Genomic DNA, 19,316 nt, shown 5'->3' with positions numbered 1-19,316 from the left:
GTGAATGTAACCTTATAATGAAGTTAGAAGGAGTACTTCTGGGTGTGCTTCTTGTCTGGACCACCTGTCGAGGCTGACACTTATAGACAAGAGTTAAAAATGGAAGATGCACATACATTCTTGGTTTTATTGAGGACCTAATTGTACCTGCAGAGGACAAAAGAGACAGGTGGGAGGGAGGGAGCAACTTAAATGAAGACAGAGAGGTAAAGCATCTTGGAGATATTAGCCACTATCTTGGAAATGAAATTTTAAAAAGGACAAACGTAGTGGCTTCTTTTCTACTCAAAACCAAAATATAATAGAGCAAAAAAGTTTCTCAGGGAGGCAAAGGAGTCAAGAGGCAAAGGAAACCAATTCAAGTTGGCAAGTAATGAACAGTATTGGACAGCTGTGGGATAGCTATAGCACATCCCAACTGTGAGTTGACCTGACACAACTAATGCAGTTGAGCTGCTAAGTGGAAAGATCGGTGAGCCAGCGCAAGACTGGACAGCAGTAAAAAGGCTGGGCACATACTTAAAAAGAACTAGAGACTTTAATGCACCACTGCCTGTAACTAATAACCGCAAACTACAGGATTCTATTCTTCTGTGGAGGCATGCCGATCATCTTGTGCAAGAAGAAAGAAAACACTGTAGTCCTGTCTTCTTCTGGCAGGAATTTGGCTTTGTGAGATGAACCTGCTGTGGGCTGCATGAGAAAGTTTAGCTATGGTTCCCCGTCTTTTGGTTTAACATTTAATTGTACCTAGATGTGATTTTATCTCTTGGTTGTGAGCTGCCCAGAGTTTGGTACAATTGCTTTAAATAAACAAACAAGCTTGCACGGCTGCATGAACTACTAGACTTGAAACTAAAAGAACTCATTCCAACCATGTGATTTGAAGCCAACTCGGGATGTATAAGAACTGCAAACCAAAGCAGTCCAGACCCAACGTGAACCGCCTAGTCCAATTCAGAAAATCTGCTAGAATGACTGTTAATTTGGACATCCACAGCTTGGACATTTCAGTTAATTCAAGATGCAGCAGCTAGATTGGTCTCTCAGGCTGTTAAAAGAGACTATATTATGTTTGTTCTTAAGCAGCTGCCCAGTTGGCCTGTATGCTTCTGGGTGAAATGTAAAATACTGAGGCAATTCCCTTTTTTGTGTGTTACCTCTATGTTCATTAAAATAGTCAGAAGAGTCTCATCTTTGGGTGTCACCTAGACATCTGACAACAACTTGGGAACAAGCCTTCTGATGTTGTTATCCCTAAATTCAGGAAGAGGTTTCTTGTAGATTTCCCTGATGGACCGATGAGATTTAGAAGGCCCTAATTCCAAAATAGCTCTGGGCAACTTACATTAGAAATAGAAAACAACAGAAAATAAAGGTCTAGCTTCTTTTGAGGCCTTTGAAAGAATCATAAAACTCCATATTTTCAGCCTGGTTTTTAATAAAACTAATTTATTAGTTTTGAATGGTTTTAATCTGAGTTTTATTATGATTTTAACTGTTTTGTTTAATGCTTAAGGCTTTCATTTTTAATGCAATCCACCATGAAGAACTATTTATGAAAAAAAGGAATTATAAACTGCAAAAAATGTTGCCATATAGCCTCACTGCCTAACAGGTGTACTTCTTGGGATCTTCCCCTATCCTAATGTAATGAGTGAATTTCTTTATTATGATCTACAACCAGAAAGTCTCAGAAAAACAGTCTCTACAACTGGAAAATCAAAAGCTAACAATGTGGGAATGAAACAGGAGAGAAACTGACAATAAACGAATAGAACTAAGACAAAGTAGTCAAATCTCAACAATATTCAAACCTTGACATACAATAAAACAGAATTCTGCAACATTTAAAGAGATTATGTCATTCTGTTCAGATTATAAATACTGAAGGTAAAAGGAAAGGAGTGGTGCGGCTGTTGTGACTCCATTCTCATGTGAAGTTGGCAATTCCCAGGAGTGAAAGTACTTTATCTCCTTCTTGTTCTATTATTATTCTATATATTCAAAACAAAATAGACAGACAGACTAAAAATAAATTCAAAACAGGTCTTTATTGCTAAATCTGTTTTTGGATTACAACACATATAAATAGCACACATTTAGTACCAATGAAATAAATAGTATGGCTTATACCAGTGTTTTTCAAACTTGGCAACTTTAAGATGTGTGGACTTTAACTACCTGGGGAATTCTGGGAGTTGAAGTCCACACATTTCCAACGTTGCCAAGTTTGAAAAACACTTGCTTATACTCTTAGAAACGTTGCAAGAAAACAATCATGAAAATGAAAATTAGTAATACCAATTTAATGCTCACAGAATTGACTGTTCTCATTTCATCAACCATCAAACCTCAACCACAGGATTTAATGCAATCTATTCTTTGCATAAACTTGCCAGATGCTGTAATCATGAGGTTACCTGAACTGTAAATGGAGTTACATTTACCACAATGTATTGACCCCACAGGTTGGAGCTTTTCCAACAAGGTCTGCAGTGTAATGATCTAGGAGTCCTTTTTTAATGTGTGTTCTATGTTGAGGAACTTTAATCTTCTTGCTATGTCCAATGGAGTCTCTTCATCCTGAAATAAAGAGATAAAATAAACAAAGGTGAAAATAACTAATGAGGGAAAGACCAACGTATGTAAAATCCAACTTGGCCAACTTTAGATTTTTGAAAGAATACTATTGTCAAGAAGACAGATATTTCACTGGAACCTGTGCAGGATGGTTTCATTTTAGACTGTACCCAGTCATGGCTTTTGAACCAAGTTTTACAAGTTCTGGGAGGAAGTAGAGTTATATCTACTGTACATAATTGTGTTAATCTACCACTGGAACTTTCCTCAATTTGCTTCAAAGGTCTGATGAATCTCTCCAAGTGCAAATTTCAGAATCTCACAGAAACCTTTATTTGAAAAATCTTGGAAATAGTCCAGATAGTCTGAAATCAGTGGCAAATGGTAGTTCACTTAGGATCATTGCTTGAAGCTAATCTCTTCAGTGCTAGGTCAGAATAAAAGAATTTTGACCAAACAGTGAGTGATGGTCTCTACTGGTATGATAAAAAATGACCATGCCTTATCACAGACGAATAAAGCTTCTTTTATAATGATGGACTTTCACACAGGGGAAACAACTGAATATTATTTTATGATATTTTATTTGTGTGTGTGTGTAAAATATTAGTTAATTCTGCTAAGCCACTGCTAAGCGATATTATTCTCCTTATGGGAAATTTAAAATTCCCTATGACAGGCATAAATAGCTAGGGTTGCTAACTTTAGCCATTATGGCAAAAGATTCTGAGTGTTCTAGACAAAAAGCTTCAGTGGGATTGCTACATTGCCTACACCTGATCTACAGTAAGGAGATAACTTTAAATTTTAAAATATTAATGGATATTGAATATGTATAGCTAGTTTTAATCCCTTTTTTAATCATTTCTTTTCTCTTTTTTGCTTGTTTTTTCTTGTTACTATGCATGTTGCCTTTTCCACATGCTTTTAAACATCAGCAGTTTCTGGGCAACCTAACCTGGATCAAAATCTCCAAATGTGATTATTTGCAACGGAAGAGAAAAATCTTGGAAAATGGCAGGAAAGAATCTCGCTCATTTATTTCTTTCCTAAAATGAGATTAGATTCCTTGTCATAATAGAGGGATTCTCCAAATCACAGGATGAGCCAGAAATCAAAATTATAACAAGACTAGGTTTGAATTTCCATACCTTGTCCTTTATGGAAAGGTCAGCACCCGCTTCAGCTAGTAATGGAATGATGGACTGGTTCTTCATTTCACAAGCATAGTGGAGGGCAGTCCGTCCTGACTGGAGAAAACCATAATACATATCCTTCAGGAATAAGTTGCATTCTTACCCTAATATGCTTCTCACTAAGCACAAAATTTAAAAAGAACACTGTAAACTCTTTCATGCAAGCTCTTGAATTATCATCTATTTATACCCTTGGTCTATGGTTTCATCCACCTCTAGATTAACTATTGATTTATTGCTGGTATATCTATGCTATTCTACTCCAAAATGGCTCCAAGCACTGTACAACAAAATTGAAGTTAAAAATATCAGAACAAATTAGTGACAATTAATACATATTACAGAATATATGCAGTCTACTTTGGCTCGCCAGAGTGAAAATAGAATTAAGCATCTTCTTTGAATTATACAGTAAATTGTAACCAAGGATGAATTCACATGGCCTGCGAACTGTTTTTGAGTCAGTGAGTTAGTTCACTTTGTATTACTTTCTGCAACAGTTTTCAGAAATACTCTGGAGTTCTCCTGATTGCCTTGAGATTTGGAAACTCATCTTATTCCATCATGGTCCTGAAGCAAGTACAAGATTACTTGCTTCAGGACAGAAGAGACAGACTAATAGGTCTAGTCTTATATTTTTCCGTACTTACATTAGCTCACTGAAATAAAAATAAGGTCTGATCCTGATTTGAACAACCTTTCTGTGCCTATTGTGTGGTCTTAATTAGTGAGTTGGGACAGGTGAAACCCCAAAGTTCTGGAGGAAATAAATGATATTTGTGCCAGAGACACTAGTATTTGATAAAGGGCTGAATTCTTCATGGCCTTTTCTGTTTGTTTTGTTTTTCGGTTTTAATGATGGACAAGCTATTGCATTTTTTTCAAGAATAATACCTGCAACCCAACTATATGGCCATGTAATAGGTTTCCTGGTGCATTTGGAAGACATCCTCTTCCTGCCTAATTGCTCTGGACAATATATGTTAAATTTAAATATGCAACAGTTAAAATATAAATCTAATAGCACTTCCACACAGCTATCAGCCTCATACCTCAAACCTTCTGCAGGAATTTTGCACTGCTGCATAAGCACCCTGATTGATGTTCTTCTTTCTGACACTGAGCCATTCAGTTGATAAGTAGAATAGCACAATAAATGGCGGCCAGCTAACATCCCATCTCACCCTCACTCTTCCCTTGCTGCTTTGCTTTGCTTGGTGAAGCAAAAGACAACAGCTGAACAACGGGCATAGGGAATGGCGAAGTTGTGGAGAGTCAGGGAAAGGTGGCAAGAGGCTCTATTGCCTTTTCCCTCCTGGGAAAATCTCAGGAGCTGGGGCAGGGTGGACATTTTCACTAGTGGGAGATCAGCTATCTCACAGTTCCAGAGGAAATCCTGCCAGATTGCAGTAGGCTGGGGGAAGCCTGGGTTGTGAAAGACTTTCCTCCTTCCATTAATCCCTGCTCCTTGAGTATAAGAACATCAGAACAGTCATAATGGATCTGGCTAAGATCCATCTTAGCCAGTATTTTGTTTGTGACAATGGCCAGCTGGAAGCCTTTGGGGTGCTTTTAAGAAGATGGAGACATACTGCTTTGCCATCAGCTTCCGCTGTGATAGTCCAGGGACATGGAGGAGGAAGCAAAACCATTACAGGAAGGAATTGGAGCATTGTAGATAAGATTTCTTGGGCCTCTCAGAGCTTGACTGGAGGCATGCTGCCCCAAGCCAGAGGTAATATTTCAGCCTAAAACTATTTGACCTCAATAGATCTCATCTACTTTGGCTGGCTTAGTCCCACACAGGAGGAGGAAAGAACCAATTGCTACCATCTTCTCTCCATATAAGGGAAAGAGTGCATTTCTCAAAACCACAGGAATAAAAATGGTCATGTGCTGCCTCGTCCTTCATGGGCCCTTAGGAAAAGGAAGAGATTTTCTGTATCACATCCACCTACCACCCCAACTGTGAAATAGTTCTAGAATATAGGAGTAGATGCACTTACATCATCTGTAGCATTAACATCTGCACCAGCTCTAAGTAGCATCTTGATGAGGTTTTCATTCTGCTTACTTTTAGATATCTGTTTCGCAGATTTTATGAGTAAGAAAGGAAGAACAGAAGATTATTGGAAAAATGGGTAACATCATCATACGAAGCAGTCCGCTAATGAAGACCTTTTCTTACACATTTATCCAAATAAAAACCTTCTGAGAAGGTGTGTGTACTCTTAAGCTTCCCAACACTAAGCATTATCAAAAAAAAAAAAATTATAATGAGAAAATCTGATTAACTGCCTCACGAGTTCTAGGTCCCAAGAAATTGTGTGTTGCGCTAAGTGTGTTACACCCTTTCATAATGTGTTGCGGGATCATAGTCTTCATGGGATAGCTCATTGTGACTACATACTAGGAAATTGCAGTTGGGTACATGGTGAGCGTGCATAACCATTGTGGTTATATGTGCCAATTAGCCAAGGGATACATTTTAACAGTTAGGTAATTGAACAGTGGCTGAGAAGCAGCGTTTGAGTGTTGGCTAATCTTTTTTTAGGAACTCAAAAACCCTCAGGATCGTCTCCGGTTGGAAGAGGCTTCTCTGCATGCCCAGGAGCCTCTTTTAGTCTTAGGGAGTCTCTCTCATTTTTTCTTTGTCTCTTCTCACAAAATTCTTCAAAGCTTTAACAAGCCTCTTTTGTAAATCCGATATAGGAAAATTATCCAGATCACTCTCTTGGTTTGTTAATTTGTATATCCCTTTTAATTATTAAGAGATCAGCCATTTTCTTTTGTATGTCCAGAAACACACAATAGAGAAGAAAACATGAGAAAGTTGTCCTTTTATAATCTACTCTGCACTGATTGGGGCAGTTCCTATAAACAAGCTAATGGAAAATCTCCAGAGTTTTTTTTTTTCTCTTTCCAGCGATCTTATTTTGTACTGCTAGAGTGTGATATTGCCTAACTAATCCACTACCTGAAAGTTTCTTTTGCTGGATTTCTTTCTCACTGGCAATTTTATGGTTATATTAATTTTAAAATGGCTTCCGAAAGACCCTATAGAAGTGCCTCTGCAGATTTTGGCTTTTTGAGGCAGATGTTTGATGACTTTTCAGCTAAAGTTATACAGACTATAGATGCTAGATTTGAAATGAGAGAACAAAAATTGGATAAAAAAATAGAGAAGATGGACACTGTTGTAAAACAAGTTACTGACAGTACAAATAGTGGAAAATAGAATGGATGCTAAAGACACTGAAATGGAAAAAGGATTGGATAATTCTGTTCTACTTGAACTTAAAGAGAACGGATTCTGTTTCAGATAAGAACAATTTCTGAAAGTGCTCAAGAGAATGTCAGACATCTAGTTGTGACTACTCTCTCCAATTTATTAAGTTGGGAGGAAGTCAGGATGGATCAAGAAGTCGACAAGGCGTATCGTATAAATTCACATTATGCAGCTGTCAGAAAACTCCCTAGAGATGTAATGGTTTACTTTTGAGACAGTCAACAAGAGAACAAGTATTACAGACTCATTGTGATTCTAGACTAAAAATTGCTAATACAGATATAATTGTACTAAAAGAAATACCAATTAGAATCTTGAGAAGAGAAAGGAGTACACCTTTTTGACAGAGATTTTAAAAAAGAGCAAGATTCCATTCCATTGGCATAAATTGAAAGGTGTAATCTTTACCTTCCAACAACAAAGATTCAATTAAATTCTGTCCAGAAGGCCAAAGATTTCCTGCCATAGGAATTATGCAGATGAGCCAACCTCCCAGTCATATTGCCCGAAACAGCTTTTTCTAGCTTCTGGATGTTGTAACTTCCTATCTAGCTAGAAATTCTAGAAGCTGTAACCACCAGCACATCTAGAACACACCAGGCTGAAAGGCAATGGTAGAGAATCATATATTTAAATACTAATGCAGAAAACCCTCTTCCAGGAAAAGCTAGCATGACCTTACAGATAACATTAAAAGAGCTCCTGAACAAATTAGAATAAAAAGTGCTCCTGTAATCAGTGGATACAGAAAATATGTGTAAACCTCTGAGGGTGTGTATTGCTTCAAAGAAGGTCTGAGCAAAACATCCTCGTGAGTCTGCTTTGTATGGCAATAAGGCCCCTCACTTTCTTTGTTTTGCCTCCTCAGGATCCTCTCCAGTTGGAAGAGACTTCTGTGCGTGCCCAGGAGCCTCTTCTATTCTTAGAGAGAGCTAGATAATGCTAAGAAGACGCTCTGAGGAAATTCTAAATCTTAAGCTGGAAGAAGCCTTTGAAAGTATTCAGCTCCAGCAAGAAGCCTCTTTGGGTTTTGGCCAGTGACAGAATGAGAGATAAGAGACCCTCTAGAACCCAAAGCTCTGCATTGAGATTAATCCATGATGTCTCCCACCAGCCTTATAAAACATGTAACTACCACAAAGGTGATCAGACGAGAGAAAAAACAGGGGGTCGGAATATAATTGTTAGCACCATTTTGATACTAGCTTGACGTGGAACTTACCATCAGGAGGTATCCTAGCAGCATAACAGGCATTAAAAGGATGATGAGTAAATAATCAAGGAAACCGAACCGTTTTTTGACAGCATAGTGCAGACAGGTTCTTTCTTTCTAAGAGAAAAGGAAGAGTTATCATTAAAATTAGGGGGGGGGGGGTTGATGCCGTTCATCATTCAATCTACCATAAATGCTGTGTTAGTCTGAAAAGGTTTTCAATGCCTTCCCATAACAGAAATTGCCCTGGGGGTTTTCTTGGTTCCAGTAGAGTTTCACTCAGTTAAAAAGAAAGGAGTACCTAGGTCTAGCTGTTGAGAAAGTCTACCATCCTGGGATAAGCAAGTGACAAAGAATCTAGGAAAAACTAGTACCTATCTGAATTGTTACCGTCCTGCAGACTTCTCCTTTTTTCCTAATTCGCACATGAATAATGTATACATTATAATTTGCACATAGCTGAGGACATGGGTAATCTGTTTAGGGCACTGCAATCCTTGCCCAACGTGGCTTGGATCTACTGACCAAGAAACTCTGGGAGCTGACCTGGTAAACATTATTAATACCTCCCTGAGGGAGGGGAAGTTTCACCCCTTTTCAAAGAAGGCGTTTAGTAAACCTTCTCCGAGAAGTCCTCACTTGATTGCGCAGACAATGTAATTACAGGTCAATTATCCATGCTTGGCAAAGTAATCAAAGGTGGTAGCTCCTTAGTTTCAGGCAGTTTGATGAAACAAATTATATTTCAAACTGGCTTTAGGGCAGGCAATGGGGTTCAGACTGCCTTAGTCAGCTTGACGTATGATCCTCATTTGGGGAGAATGTGACTATGTTGGCTCTCCTAACAGCTTTCAGTACCATTGACCATGGTATCCACTTGGCACTTTTTGGAACTGGGGCACTCCTCTCCAATGGTTCTGCTCCAGTCTTTCAAAAAGGATCCACGTGGTGTCACTTGCGAGGAGGAGGCTATTTCTCCCTGATATTTTGAAATAGACGTGTGAAACTGCTAGGAGATATCATCAGAGATTTGAGCTGAGTGTTATGATGACATTCAGAACAATGTCTCTGTACCAGCATCATCAGGCAGACATACAGTATTATTTAGTAATACATTATTTAATAATTAATCAAGGTGGCAGCCACAATTGGATTATTGATGTCCAACCCCTTTTTTGCAAGATTCATATATGTGATATGCACAGATGTTGATTTTTTTAATAGTAATTGTGTTAAAAAATATAATTACAATTATAAAAAAATAATACAATCTAAAAAAAATAGAAGGTGCAGAAAAGAAAAAGAAAATGGAAAAAAATGGAAAAGAAAGAAAAATAAGAACATAGTAAAGAAAAAGAAATATATAAAGAAATAACTTCCCCTTTCATCACAACAAGTCTGAACAATTTTAGTAACTTATCACCTTCTCTTAAAATACAACAAATGGTCTCTTCTTCCTATAACCCATCTCTTATCTATAAACAAATCCTTAACACCTCGTCATTTCAGTCCTGATCAGCAAAAGCTTATTAAGGGTTACCAGAAATAACAATATAACTATTTTGACTCTGATGAAATAAACCAGTTTATCTTCCTTCCCTTTACTTTTAACAATCTTGAATTCCTTCAAATAATGTCCTAGAACTTGATTCTTTTCATTTTTTCTTTGTCTCTTCTCATAAAATTCTTCAAAGCTTTAACAAGCCTCTTTTGTAAATCCGATATAGGAAAATTATCCAGATCACTCTCTTGGTTTGTTAATTTGTATATCCCTTTTAATTATTAAGACGTCAGCCATTTTCTTTTGTATGTCCAGTGTAGCATCTTTTTCCATATCATTCTCGTAGCCTGTCATTTTTAAACCCACTTTTAGATTAGTCTCAGTCTTGTCCGGTAAAACTTCTTTCTCTTCTGTAACATCTCTTAAACACAGTCTATCTATAGAGGCAGAGACTCTTAAAATGAACTTCTGGATCCATTGTTCAAAAATATCTTTCACTCTGTCCAATGTTAAAATAATTTGCTCCATTCTGTATGAGTAAATCAGATTTAAGTATTCTTCTTCTTTAATTGTAATTTTTAGTTCCTTCTAGTTCCCTCTGTTGTCCAATCTTCAAAGTCCCATCCTATCATGTTTTCTTTTTTTAAGAACTCAAAACAAAAACATTTTCCCATGGGAAGGATCCTTATAATTCATTCCAAAACCTTATTTCAAATCCCTATGGATCCTGAGTCCAATTTTGACATTTTTGATCCCCCACCATCTGCTGTTAACCTGCTTTCATCAGGCTGAGGGAAAAGAGAGCACTACCTGTTAAAAATGAAGTAGAAATGCACAGTTTTTGCTTGCTTATTAACTTGTATTTGTTTTTATAATGCTTCTCCCGCCACAATACAAGAACTAAAAACATGCAGGGACATTCCAGAAACACACAGTAGAGAAAAAAACTTATTGGTGCATGGCACCCATTAACCACATTTCACTATTTTTCAACACAAAATGTACATAGGCCCTAACTATAAAAAATCAAACTGCTGAAACTACAGCATGGGGACTAAAATAAAAAGTGAGTGCTTCATAAAAGTTCTGTAGGCAAAATACACAGCATATTCAATGGCTTCTAATTTTAGTGTGGGTAGGGAGGGGAAGGGTATGGTAAAAAAAAAGTCACAATTGTAGCTTCACCCATTTTTTATGGGTGTTGCACTTTTCTTTATATGAAAACGACAAATTACAGCAAATTTTAGGCAAGTAAGTTGAGGGACATGTAAAGGGAAAGGTTGTTAATAATGAATGCTAATGCCCCTTCTTCTGAATTGTTGGGGGATAATCAGAAGCACATGGGATTAATTCATTAATCTTTGCTTTGCTTTGGCAGTTGGCTGATCCCAAACAGTAACTCTGATATGAAGTCAGGTCTATCAATTATTGAACTCAATATACTCTCCTTCCCCTTCCCCCTTGGAATTTAGACAACTCTGATGCGTTAGCCCCAAAATTTCATTAGTCCAAAAATTTCCAGTCAGCAAACAATTGTGCTGTATGATGATGTAGATCCCTTCACCAAGTTTCTAATTAAAAACATAGCAGAAACCTTAACAAATTGCCAAATCTCATGACATTTCAGTGGTCTCACATTAAGAACATCAAAAACTTACATTTTGCAGCTGTTCATCAGTTATCTCACAAGTTTGGGGCCATTTTAAAAAATTAATCTAGGAATCTGCAAATACTGTTTTGGGTCTGTCAGATGTCCTCACCTTCATTTTGCCTGAATGTGTGGATTTCCTGCCTCATCCTGCAGAAATCAGAAGAGAAACCTACATGCCCCAAAGCTTTGAGCTGACTTTAAAGCAGTGCTTTTCAAACCTGGCAACTGTAAAATGTGTGGACTTCAACTCCCAGAATTCCCCAGCCAGCATATCCCTTCACTATCCCCTTTGTACATCAATCCTGATTTTAGCAATCTAAGAAAAGGTCCTGTTGCAGTTGCTGCTGCTCACCTTATTTTTTATGTTCACATCAGCATTCATTTTCAGAAGGTAACTGACAATTCTGTTGTGCCCCTTTTTACATGCACAGATTAATGGTGTGTCTCCACCAAAATGGTCCTGGATATTCAGATTATTGCTGTCTTCTTCCAATAGGAGCTGAAGTTCATTGAAGTCATTATTATAAGCTGCCTGGCAAATGGGCTGAGGGAGAGAAGGAGAGAAAGGCAAGAGAACCTCAGTAAGTTTTTTCAACAGCCTTTGATTTATGGCACAAACTGAGAGATTTATTTTGAGCTGTTTCTTCATCACACTCATTCAACCTTGTGAATGTAGCTGTGCAACCTTTTTTCAAGATAACTACGTACATACTTATATACTTCTGGTACACAGCAGGCTAGGCATATGAACTCTCACTGCCAGATGATTACTATAAGTTGGAGGCAGCCTGAGGTCTCTTACATGAGACAAAGAACAAACTGGTGTCTCCAGTTCATACACATAAATCAACAATAAACTTGGGGCTCTGTTGTACATATACAGTTCTGTCTTCTAAGAGCTTTCCACCTTCAAAACCCTACCACCAACATTTTCCGTCTCGGATGATTTCCTCACTATGTCTAATGCAGATGTGGAGAACTTGTGGCCCTCTAGATGTTGCTGAAGTACAACTCCTAACAACATCAGTTATCAAGGCCAATGGTAATGGAACTATAGTTCAGCAGTATCTTCAGGACCACAAGCACTTCACTATTGGTCCTGCCATAAATCTAGATGGTATTCAAATGAAAACTCACTTAAGAACACATAAGAAGCTTTCTCTTGCTATCAGAATATACCATGTTTGTGAAAATTGTCTTATCTTCCTGTTCTTTAATATATAAGTGTGATGAAGATATTTGTAAATATTTTTCAATCACCTATAATTTATCTATAAATTAAAAATGGCTTCAGGATTGCATGGTATGTAGAGATAAAGGAAGATGACCTTGACGGAGACATGCAACCTCCATGGCCAAGGAGGCAAGGGTTAAAACATTTTTTTTTGTAATAACCTTATTAAATTGTTAAGCAACAAAGATAAAAACTAAAAGAAACTAATATTTAAGATGAAGAAAAGGAAGGAAGGAAGGAAGGAAGGAAGGAAGGAAGGAAGGAAGGAAGGGAGGGAGGGAGGGAGGGAGGGAGGGAGGGAGGGAGGGAGGGAGGGAGGGAGGGAAAGAAGCCAAAAGTACAGAAAAAAAAAGAAAGGAAAAAGAAATATAAAGAAACGACTTCTGCTTTTCTTTTACAACAGTTATAGGTGCAAAATTAAATTGAACTCTTACTCTATGGTTACAACATAACTTTTATGTTTTCTATCATCTACTATTTTTTCTAATCATCAAACCCATATATTATAGTTTCATTTTTTTTCTGTTTCACACAAAAAGTCCAAAAGGGGAAGGGTTAAAACATTTTAAAATCCAGAATATCCATATGATGTTTGGAAAAATGATCGTTCAGTTTCATAAAAACAAAGTAGTAGTCACTGAAACTTTGTAGCTTCCCTCCAACATGCCTAGGTTGCAAATTAAAAACTTTAGGAAAAAACACACAAACAAAAGGAAGTTTCACAGTACAGTGGGGAGCGGGTGGGAACATAAGGGGAGCATGCTTCATCCAGCCTCGGCGGAAACCAACAGGGTGTCCAGTGAAGATGTAAGGGTTCAAGGGAATGATGCACTCCTACAGGAGGTGGGAAAGCACAAGGCAAGAAAAGTTTATTGACTTAACAGGTCATTGTTGGCTTAACTACAAGATAATAGAAAAGGCAGCTACTGTCCAGCAGAGAACATACTGTAGGAGTCTGGCAGTCCAGTACGAAATGTAACCCATTGGAGCTAGATCAGAACAAAGCACTGCAGAATATCTGCTCAGAAAAAGATGGCTTAGGACAGAAAACAGTAGTTCTGGAGCAGAGGTTTAGAATATGGGCAGGGCAGGTACATTTGCAATGAGCTGGGAATGGGTGGAAGACTGCTTCATCTGTTCATGCACTCAAGAGGAGTAGGTGACTTGTACTGGTGATGGGCAAAACAGATGTATTGAGCCAAAAGTTCCTACGAGATGCTCTGTCTCACTTTAAGACTACTGGCATCATAATTATGCACAGCATGGAGCAGAACCTAGGGTCATCCTAAACTTTTAGAGGTAGACAAAGAAACTAAGGAGAGGGGGAAAAGGATTGCACCTTGCACCAAATCTTTTTTTAAACTAAATAAGCTGCAAACATCCACCATTTTTATTTCCAAAGAATGCCTCTGGGGTCTTTGCAGGATCCAAAAGCTCTCTTGGAAATAAAGATAATATGCTATCAACGTGCCATCTTCCATGTCATTATTTGTTTTATTTAAAAGAATCTAAAATTAAATTAAATCAGGTGGAGCACAGCGCTTGGTAAGCACTATTGGGAGCATCACAGGAGAATTAACAGATATAGGCATTAATACAAATTTGCAGTGAATAATCAATTCATATACATGTCTAAATACAATGAGATAAACCAGGAAAAAGTGTGTGCAGTTCAGGAAAAACTAGAACAAGAGGTATTGCATTTAAGACTGCAGTTCCAGATTAAATCCACAAAGTGGTGCTCGTAGACTGTAATTATGTTAATCCAAAACTACACTGGTGTGACAGATTCAATGGCTGCTGAGTTATGAGTCATTTTTGCTTTTCCCTGAACTCTTTTTCCAGCTGTAATGCCCAATATGCAAGATACAGTGAGATCCCCATGCTTTAGCATTCCTTGTCCCAACAAGAATTCTTGATTTATTCGGTGCACAATTGCTATTGCAAACCGTACCGCAAATCCTGATATGAGGTCCCTCATCGTTAACTAATGCCACAGCAAATGGCAACACTTAGATGCCCTTGAAGAAAAAACTAAGCAAGGTTGGACCTGGTTAGTAATTGGACAGGAGTCCATCAAGAAATCACCCAGGCTATAGGCTGGACTGGGAGGCCAAAGATATACCCTGGAATAAGACAACGGCAAACTATTTCTGTAACACAGGCACATAGTCATCAGGAATCAAGCTTAACTTAAGAATAACTATTCTTTTAAAGTACAGGCAGTCCTTGACTTATGACCACAATAGGGACCGGAAAATTCATCAATTAGCGGTATAGTCATTACGTGAGGCATCACGTGACCACACCCAATTTTACATTTTTTGCGGCAGCTGTTAAGTGTATCATGCAGTTTCCCATTGATTTTGCTTGTCAGAAGCCGGCTAGAAAGGTTGCAAATGGTGATCACATGACCCCAGGATGCTATAATCATCATAAATATATGCTGGTTGCCAAGCACCCGAATTTTGATCATGTGACCGCAGGGACGCTGTGACAGTCATAAGTGTGAGAACTGGTCATAAGCCACTTTTTTCAGCACCATTGTAACTTTGGTCGCTAAACGAATGATCAGAAGTTGAGGACTACTGTCAGAACCTGCAGGAATCGAATGAATAGCCAAAGGAGGACTGATTTATTAGGGATAGTAAATGCTGGGTCTGCTTGCTTTGATTCTGCCATTTGTAATAAGGGTGGGGGGGGATGAAAGAAGACAGAGCTGGTGCCATCTCGAAGGCCAGGAAGAAGAGGTGTTATCAGGGTGAGGAATTCATAAGGCCATGACTCGGTGAGAAAGAAATCTGGTGCCAAAGAAGAAGGGGGAGCAGAGGGTTAAAAGTAGAGGAAAAATTACGTGGGCTTTAGTTTTAGCAATACTTTGCTTAGAGCTGCATGTACCATCCAATAAAGGAGATTTTATCTGAACCAGGTCTGGTTTCATGAGAATTCTTCTGGACTGAGATTTGGACATTGTAGACTTGACAACTACCTGTATGTAACAAGCTCGGCATATGAACTCTCAGTGCTAGGAGATGGCTGCCATTCCCACAAGTCATAAGCTGGCGAACTCCCCAATTCATACACATAAACTAACAAGATTGGTTGCTTTAAGGACACCTAAGTGTAGCAGGCTGTGTGATGCATAAGAGTACTGACTCCTAACGTTAGTGACTAAAAATTGGCAGCCCTCTATGGAAGGTAAAACATATAACAAAAGGCTAGTAAAAAAAGGCTGTAGGCTAGGTTAGAGCTGTTGTTTTATCATAACCAGAAATAGGTAAATGCCCATGCCTCCTTCCCCCTCACCCTATAATACTTAGGCTTCAGAAATTACATAATTTCAGTCTAAAATGGACTATCCATCTGTGTAAAAAAAAGAGAAGAGGAAGCTACGTAATGGCAGCTGCAGAGACCAGAAGAGCTTGACTCTATCAGTTATTTCGATTCAAGCCAATTGCCGTAAGACCATTAAGAACTTCCAGCCCAGCCATAGTGTAGGCCATTATAAGACCCAACCAAGTATTAAGAACCTGTGCCCCAGTTTTCCTGTTTCCTTCCCCATCCTCTTGGTATAGAGTTATCTCCTGTTGAACTATACATCTAAATATAAATATAAATCTAACTGCAAATACTTTAAATGAATAGATGACACTGCTTAGGGGAAACATTTTTCAATGGCGTGCTCTTGCAGAAAGAAAAAGGGAGAGGGAACGTGTATCCTTATGCCATAATATGAAGATACTTTGGCGGTGTGGGCATCAGGAGCAGTGGGAGGGAATGGCAAAGCGTCAAAGGGACAAAGCATGTGCCTGATGCTGCAACATAAACTTCACTCCTTGTGTACTAGTGTGCCTTGTCACGAAGCTAATTTGAAATGCTGGAACTTGCACTATGATGACACAACCCATGTTTCATAATTCTGGCATCTTCATGGCGAGGTGTGGTCACCTCTGATTGGCTGGTCATGTATATTACCCTGACTTTCTCTTTTGCTTCAGAACAAGAATATTTTCTATACAGGAGTCTTATCATGCTTCCAGTATACACCCCAGATTTCTCCATGTTGCACTTCAACACAGCGGATGAACAAAAGCCGTGGTAACCCAGGTGAAGGATTCAGAAATCCAAATCATTTCTGAATGGAATGCAGTCCAACTGGATATTTTGGTAAGCCCGTATGCTTATAGATAAGTGGGTGTGGAATCTGAATCACTTCCTCTCTATATGCTTTTAACAAATATTGACCTTTTCCCCTAGCTATACAATGTTGATAAGAAACTTTTAAATGTTAAGTTGATTTTTCTTGAGCAATGCCAGAGTATTATACCTGTTAGCCTTGTGAGGTAGTCCAGACAGAACTGGAAGCACAACCAAGAGTACTACCTCTATCTTTATTGTAAGGTTACATTAACAAAATCTTGCAAGTCTGAAAGTACCTCCCCTGTCCCTTACTTTTATTCTCCCAAAAATGACAGAGAGTTCCTTCTGAGATGCTTTTGCCACCCCTCCCCCTTCAAACTCAAATTTCATTTATCAGACTATTGTCTAGGCTGTGGCTCTTCTTCCTGTCTCCCAAGGTGATTCCCAAATGCAAAATTCCAAAATACAAATACCAATTAATTATTCTTTAAGCTTGGAATTGTAAGCCAGTTTGATGTAGTCATTAAAGGTTCTATGGAAGTGAAGAGTGGACTTTGAAGAGGTAGGATAGAAAGGGTATTGATGCTTTTGAACTTTATTGTTGGAGAAGACTCCTGAGAATGCCATGGATAGCCAAGAAAACAAAAACTGAATCCTAAAACAAATCTGCCCAGAGTCTCACATAAAACATAAATGACTCAAGGTTCAAATTATCATATTTTGAATGCATTATGCAAAGACCTAGCTGGATAAGTGTATAATTCGGGAAAAGAGAAGAGGACAACTAGCCACAAGGGGTGGGGAGAGACTCAGCTACAGCAATCATGGGTGCACCATTGGAAGACTTGAAGGACCAGGATGAGAATAAATCATTGTGGTTGATAAGAGTGAACATCTACTTGATGGCACATAATCAAGTTTGGAATTAAATGTAGACATAGGAACCTAGAGGTTTTGCAGTATATCCACAACCCCTACTGAAAGTTCCTGTTCCAGATACCAGTCATACTTCCTTATGAAAACTGGAAGTTTTAATGAGTGGACTGAAGCAGGGCAATTCATTATTATGTTAACACACAGTTATGTACTGTATATGCACATACATTTTTCTGTGCCAACTGATATTCAACTTGCTGTTCCTGGTAGAGGGCTTTGAGCACATTCTGCTCTTACTGGACTGTTTTAGGGACTAGCATATGCTTTAAATATCTAGCTCTATTTTAATTCCAGTTCTTGTACTCAAAAGGGCTGGATTTGTTGTTAGAACATTTACTAATTTATGCAGATACAGAAGAGATTAAGCTGCCTTTCCTTTCAATAGTTCAATAGTAGCAAACACTTGATAGAATGTACATTAACCACCAGCTGCAGACTTTATGATCAAGAGGTCGCACAGGACACATTTTCCAACTTCCATACGCCACACGACCCTGTTTCAAACATTTCTCTCTTACAATTTCAGTACGATTCATCTCTTAGTGGAAAACTGTTGCTTATTCCACTAGCATCTGGTTTCACATAAAGATGCAATTTCTCAGACTTGTTAGAGTTGCGTGGATTTTGTAAAAGCAAAACCAACCCCTTTGAAACATATCAAACTGGCTACAGCTGCTCTTGTAAGACATTTAAATAGTAGTAAATAGCTACACAGTACTTACCTGTGAATATAGTATCCCCATGTTTTTCCTTTTTATTCCACTTGGAATCCTTTTGTTAAATTTCTTTAAAATGTGATCTGCAAAGCCTTTTAGCTGAGCATAGCGAAAAGCAAGCTAGCCCAAAGACTGCATTTTCCCTACATTCTTCCTATGCTCGCTGTAAGTACTTTCTTAATCAGGCACAGTGAGAACAAGAGGCCCCACCCAGTGAAGCAGAGGTGTGTGCCCACTTCCTGCAAGCTCCCACAACTTTGTACAAGTTACAACAGAGAAGGCATTGGCACACTTTGTCCGTGAAGCAACATAAATGAGTGGTTACGTTAAGAAGGTTTGGAAACAACAGCAAAGATAAACTAATATCCATACAGTTTGTTTAAATCTATCTTTAAGGAGAAGCTTTTGGAATTAAACTTCAGAAATGCTGAAACAGTATACAAGAATATGGGGGTTGGGAACTTTAAAAATCTCTCACTTCCTACTTGATTGTGACTTGCTCAGAAGTGTGTCTAGGGGCCAGTGCCTCTGTTAACCAGAAGTGATTTGTTCTTAGCCCGCTTATATTCAGTAAACATTGTAAATAATCTCAACCTAACCCTTCTCTGTGTGAGTCCCATGGTAAATCTGCTTGGTTTTATGGAGGGATGAAAATGAAGTGATAACATATTAGCAACAGGTCAAAGGGGCTGATAGAATTTGCAGCACTAGTTCAATACTCTGGCCCCAAGCTTAATCCATGTGCTAACTCATGGGCCTTTAGTAAATCTCTTTGTAAAGAAGAGTAGTAGCATTGTTCTCTCTTGAACCTGAGCTCTTATTTATGGATTTATGGATTTATTTATTTCAATATGTTT

General features: G+C 38.3%; 1 protein-coding gene across 1 annotated transcript; it reads right to left on the bottom strand.

Annotated features, from left to right (window-relative positions):
• Nucleotides 1–2,051: 2,051 nt before the first annotated feature.
• ANKRD22 (ankyrin repeat domain 22) lies at nucleotides 2,052–18,657 on the bottom strand. Its single transcript, XM_088128985.1, has 6 exons — nucleotides 18,466–18,657; nucleotides 11,786–11,977; nucleotides 8,291–8,398; nucleotides 5,786–5,863; nucleotides 3,735–3,833; nucleotides 2,052–2,586 (listed from the first exon to the last, which is right to left on the bottom strand). The coding sequence occupies exons 1-6, from the start codon at nucleotides 18,484–18,486 to the stop codon at nucleotides 2,509–2,511; spliced, it is 576 nt and encodes a 191-aa protein (XP_087985111.1). The 5' UTR covers nucleotides 18,487–18,657; the 3' UTR covers nucleotides 2,052–2,508.
• Between the last annotated feature and the right edge of the window lie 659 nt (nucleotides 18,658–19,316).

Source organism: Python bivittatus, unplaced genomic scaffold (assembly GCF_059951505.1).
Source record: "Python bivittatus isolate LINGU-HERP-01145 unplaced genomic scaffold, Pbiv_v1 ctg000780_np1212, whole genome shotgun sequence".
Classification (NCBI taxonomy): Eukaryota; Metazoa; Chordata; class Lepidosauria; order Squamata; family Pythonidae; genus Python; species Python bivittatus.
Note: the sequence above shows the minus strand (reverse complement) of the source record. Positions and strands in the feature narration are given on the sequence as shown.

What these genes read in the sequence shown, in the direction of transcription:
- ANKRD22 (XM_088128985.1), bottom strand. Translation starts at nt 18,486, where the DNA reads ATGGGGATACTATATTCACAG. An exon ending in TGCTAGGATACCTCCTGATG is followed by an intron (nt 5,864 to 8,290) that starts GTAAGTTCCACG and finishes TCTGCGAAACAG; the next exon opens with ATATCTAAAAGTAAGCAGAA. An exon ending in ATGTTAATGCTACAGATGAT is followed by an intron (nt 3,834 to 5,785) that starts GTAAGTGCATCT and finishes GGTTTTCTCCAG; the next exon opens with TCAGGACGGACTGCCCTCCA.